Genomic DNA, 3,830 nt, shown 5'->3' on the forward strand with positions numbered 1-3,830 from the left:
CCCCCCTCCCCCCCCCCCCCCCAACACAGGGCAGGCATAACCGGCCCCCGTCTCCCTTCTCGCCCCCTCCAGAAGATGCTGATTTTGGTGGTGGTAGTGGTGCTCTTGCTGGGGATAGTTGCCCTCATCATCGGACTGTCTGTGGGGCTAAACAAGAAATAGCCTCCGAGGCGGGGGCTGTGGTCTGTAAGTGTTGGGGGCAGGGGAGCCCCACTGTGGGGCTGGAGCGCCCTGGAGGGCTCGGGGATGGTGGGCAGGCACGGACGGGCTGGCCCCGCCATCGTGCCCTGCCCAGACTGCTCTGCCTGCCATGGGGCTCTGTGTCCCTGTGCCGGGGTCTGGCTCTCTGGTGCTTTGGTTTCTGCTGCTGCCTTTGGGGCTGGAGGTTCTGGGCTCTGGGTGCTCGCCAGCCGGTGGCCTCGGGTCTGCGATGCTTGGGGCTCTGCAGAGCGCGGGGGTCTGCATTGCTCAGGGGTCTGCAGCGCTCGGGGCTCTGTATTTCAGCTCCGTGCTTGGCTATGTGTTCCCCATGTCAGTCTCTGCCATCCTCGCTCCCCTCCGGACCCGCAGGGTCCTGCTGCAGCACCTCGTCCCCTTCCCCACCAGCCTCTCCAGCTGGGAGCTGACATCTCCCCCTTTCCCTCCTCCAGATGATTCCAACTCTCCCAGTAGTGAAGTCTCCCAGCGGGACCCTCCCTGGCACCCTCCTCTCCCTGCTTCTCCTGGACCTGCTGCCCTCAGCCCCGGCATACCAGCTCCCGCCCTGGGCTCTGGCACAGCACCGCTGCCTCTGCCTCCACGGAGAGACCCTGACGCCGGAGTGCTCTCCCTCACCAGACCATCCCCTGCGGCCCCTGCTGTCCTGCCAGTCCCTGGGGTCTTCCCCTCTTGTCCTCATGTCCACCGCGGGAAGGGGACAGGACTCAACTATTTATTTTCCCTTTGCTGATAAATCAACTCCTCCTGGTCCCCCATCTCTTGCTGGGGGGAGCGAGGAGGCTGGGGGCTATGCCGGCACTGTGGCACCGTGGGGATGTGGCAGCCAGTGCCACGACCCCAGCGAGAGGAGGCGACGTGCCTTGCTCTGGGCAGGCGAGGGCTGGACCCTCACCCGCATGGGCATCCTGGGAGGATGAGGGACGGGGATACAGTCAGGACAGGGGGTTTGGTGGCACCAGCAGCTGCCGGCAGGTCTGGCCACGCTTTGCTGTCCACCATGCCGCGGCAGACGGAGCTGCCGGGGACCCTGTCCCCTCTTGGCCTTGATGTCTGCGGTTGGTAGGTCCCCCAACACTGACTGCCCCGGTGTTGCGGGGAGCTGGGGCTGGAGGACGCAGCGGTCACCGTTATTTAATTCCTGTTAAAATAAAGATCCCTGCTGACGCCCACCCTGCGCCTCTCCTCTCCGTGCGCAACACGATGCTGGGCCCACTGCAGGGACGAGCGGGGTGCTGGTACCCCCAGACACCCCAAGCAGTGGGGGGCTGCCCCTGGGCTGAGCATGGCTCTGGCTCAGCTCGCGGTGGCTGTGGCATCACGGCTGGGCTGGTGGCTTTAGTTGAGGACCCGGGGTCTGGGACCGGCCCCCGTTTTCAGGTGCTGTAGTGACACAGCCCCTTGGGGCGAAGACGTGACAGGGGAGCGTGGGGCTGGGGACACCCTCAAGCCCCACGGGCTCTGCCAGGCCGGGCCAGACCCTCTTCCCCCCACGGTTTTGGGTAAGTCACGGCAATGGGGACATGTCCCCACTGTGTGCTGGCACTTGGCCGCCTGTCCCAGGGGGACACCGGCACAGCCACGTCCCGGTGCTACACACAACCAGCTCACACCTACCCTGCTGCCTCCCCAGCCTCTGTCCCTGTCCCTTGTCCCCCCTCCCCAGCCCCGTGCCACCCGCGGCCCTGCCTCACCGCCCCTCTCTCCCCGTGCAGAAGAAGATCATGATCATGATATGCTGCATCATCCTCGCCATCATCTTGGCTGCCAGCATTGGGAGCATCTTCGCCTGAGACCCCAACCCGCTGCCCTCCAGGTGACCAGGCGCACGCCGGGAGGGGGGGGCAGTCGGGGTCCCCGGTACCACCCCCACACCCAGGGAGTGGGTTCAGACCTCGGCGGGGTTGAGCCGGGTGGGATTCACCCCCCTTGGACTTGCCAGCACGTCTGTAAGGCGCCAGAAGAGACCGAGCGTCCCCAGGCAGCCACATCCCCTTCCTCAGCAGCACCTCATCTTCCTCCCCATTGCAGGTGGCCTTTCCCCCTCCTGCCCCACCGCCCGGATGATCCCGCCTGCGGCTCCAGCCATTGGAGAGACCCCGACCACCGGCCCCAGGACCCGCCTGCCAAGCCCTCGTCCCCGGAGCCCCGAGGACATCCCTGCACCGCAGCCCGGAGGAGTGGAGACCACCTCCCCTGCTCCACCCTTCCCTCCCACCACCGGGCAAATGCCCCAAGGTCTCCCCTCGCTCCCCATCCTCCATTTGGCTGACAGTCAGCAGCCCCTGCGAAGAGCAGCCCCCTCCTCGGCAGCACAGAGCAGCCGAAAGAGCTGTGTTCCTCCCCGGGGCAGTGTGCAGGCGACGTAGAGGGCTCTGCCTTGCTCAGGGTGGAAGGAGGAGCCTCTCCCTTTGCTCAGAGCTCATCTGCAGCAACTTCTCTGTCTTGCCGGCTCTTCGGATGTGCAGCCACCCGTGCCGGAGCCCTCCTCCTGAATAAAGAGATCACCCATGCTCTGCGTCGGGGTGTGTGTGTGGGGTCTCGGTAGTGGGAGACAAGCCCTGATGCATGCTTCACCTCTGGGATGCTCCTGGTCCCACGTTTGCGCATCCAAAAACCACAGCGACCGATGCAGGTTCTTGTGGGAAGGTTTAATTAAGGCAGCCCCCTCCCCAGTTGCTTGTTACAGCCTGTGTTTCAGGAAGAATTTGCCCCAGTAGCGTCCTTTGAGCTGCAGGTCATAGGGGCTGAGGTACTTGCGCATCCCCAGCATGTTGGCGGTGACTATGCGCTCGAAAGTCCAGGGATTTTGGTTGTTGAGCCTCTTCTCCTCCTCCTCCTGCCGCATCTGCTCGAGGCCATCGCGGCTGATGGGGATGGCAGGGAAGGGCAATTTCCTGGCCACCTGGGTGAGGAAGGGTTTTACCTCCTCAAACTCGCAGCGCCCACCTACCTCCACCACCAGCCGCCCGCTCTTCACCGCCGTCACGTAGTGGTCGATGGGGCCCTTGCCGCCCCCCATACGATGCCCCAGGCTCTTCCGTGTCACCGGCTTAGAAGGGGCCGGCACGCGCCAGATGGCAAACATGGTCTTGGGGTCCATGCTGCGGCCGATGGTCAGGCGGATCATCTCAAAGTGGCCCCAGTGAAGGTACCCGCCCCCCAAGGCCTGTGGGGGGAAGAATGAGACATCTCAGGGACCGAGCGCTGGGCAGGCGAGGGGGACAGAGGTTCCCCTGTCCTGCCCTGCGCTGGCAGCCGTCCCCTCGCACCCTTCACGCATGTTTTTTTTGGGGGGTGGGGGGAGAGCCGCCTCACTGAGGACATTTCAAAGCTGCCTTTCCAATTTAAGCTCGATATTATGTTCTTTATCTCCTCGCTAGGGAAACTGCAGCCCTTCCTGACAGAGGTGGCTCAGTCAATCCAGCTCTTCAGAGCTGGTTTGGCAGCGGTCCCCTCCGGTTGCTGGTTTGTTTGGAGGGCTCAGCACCAGATGGTGGACCAGCAGTGAGGGGTCTCCAGCCCGCGGGGGTGCCCACTCCTGCACCCTCCCCATCTCCTGCCCAAACGCAGCCCCCCGGTTCCTCTGGGCTTCCCCCTCACCACACCCCCCC

At 64.5% G+C, this 3,830-nt stretch overlaps 2 protein-coding genes across 3 annotated transcripts in view; one reads left to right on the forward strand and one right to left on the reverse strand.

Annotated features, from left to right (window-relative positions):
* The window catches only part of STX3 (syntaxin 3), a 5,637-nt gene extending 3,628 nt beyond the window's left edge, over positions 1 to 2,009 (forward strand). The window contains exons 9-10 of one of the 2 annotated variants that reach the window (XM_010564245.1): positions 73 to 186; positions 651 to 731. In XM_010564245.1, the coding sequence (XP_010562547.1) occupies positions 73 to 162 (90 nt within the window). In that variant the 3' untranslated portion in view covers positions 163 to 186; positions 651 to 731. Of the gene's footprint in view, positions 1 to 72; positions 187 to 650; positions 732 to 1,931 lie in introns of those variants that run through there. The other variant, XM_010564246.1, reaches the window with a different exon arrangement.
* An 857-nt stretch (positions 2,010 to 2,866) lies between these two features.
* MRPL16 (mitochondrial ribosomal protein L16) overlaps positions 2,867 to 3,830 on the reverse strand; it is a 1,777-nt gene continuing 813 nt past the window's right edge. Inside the window, exon 4 of the mRNA XM_010564247.1 lies at positions 2,867 to 3,385. Coding sequence (XP_010562549.1) covers positions 2,900 to 3,385 — 486 coding nt within the window. The 3' untranslated portion in view covers positions 2,867 to 2,899. The remainder of the gene's footprint in view (positions 3,386 to 3,830) is intronic.

Source organism: Haliaeetus leucocephalus, unplaced genomic scaffold (genome assembly GCF_000737465.1).
Source record: "Haliaeetus leucocephalus isolate CR32 unplaced genomic scaffold, Haliaeetus_leucocephalus-4.0 Scaffold177, whole genome shotgun sequence".
Lineage (NCBI taxonomy): Eukaryota > Metazoa > Chordata > Aves > Accipitriformes > Accipitridae > Haliaeetus > Haliaeetus leucocephalus.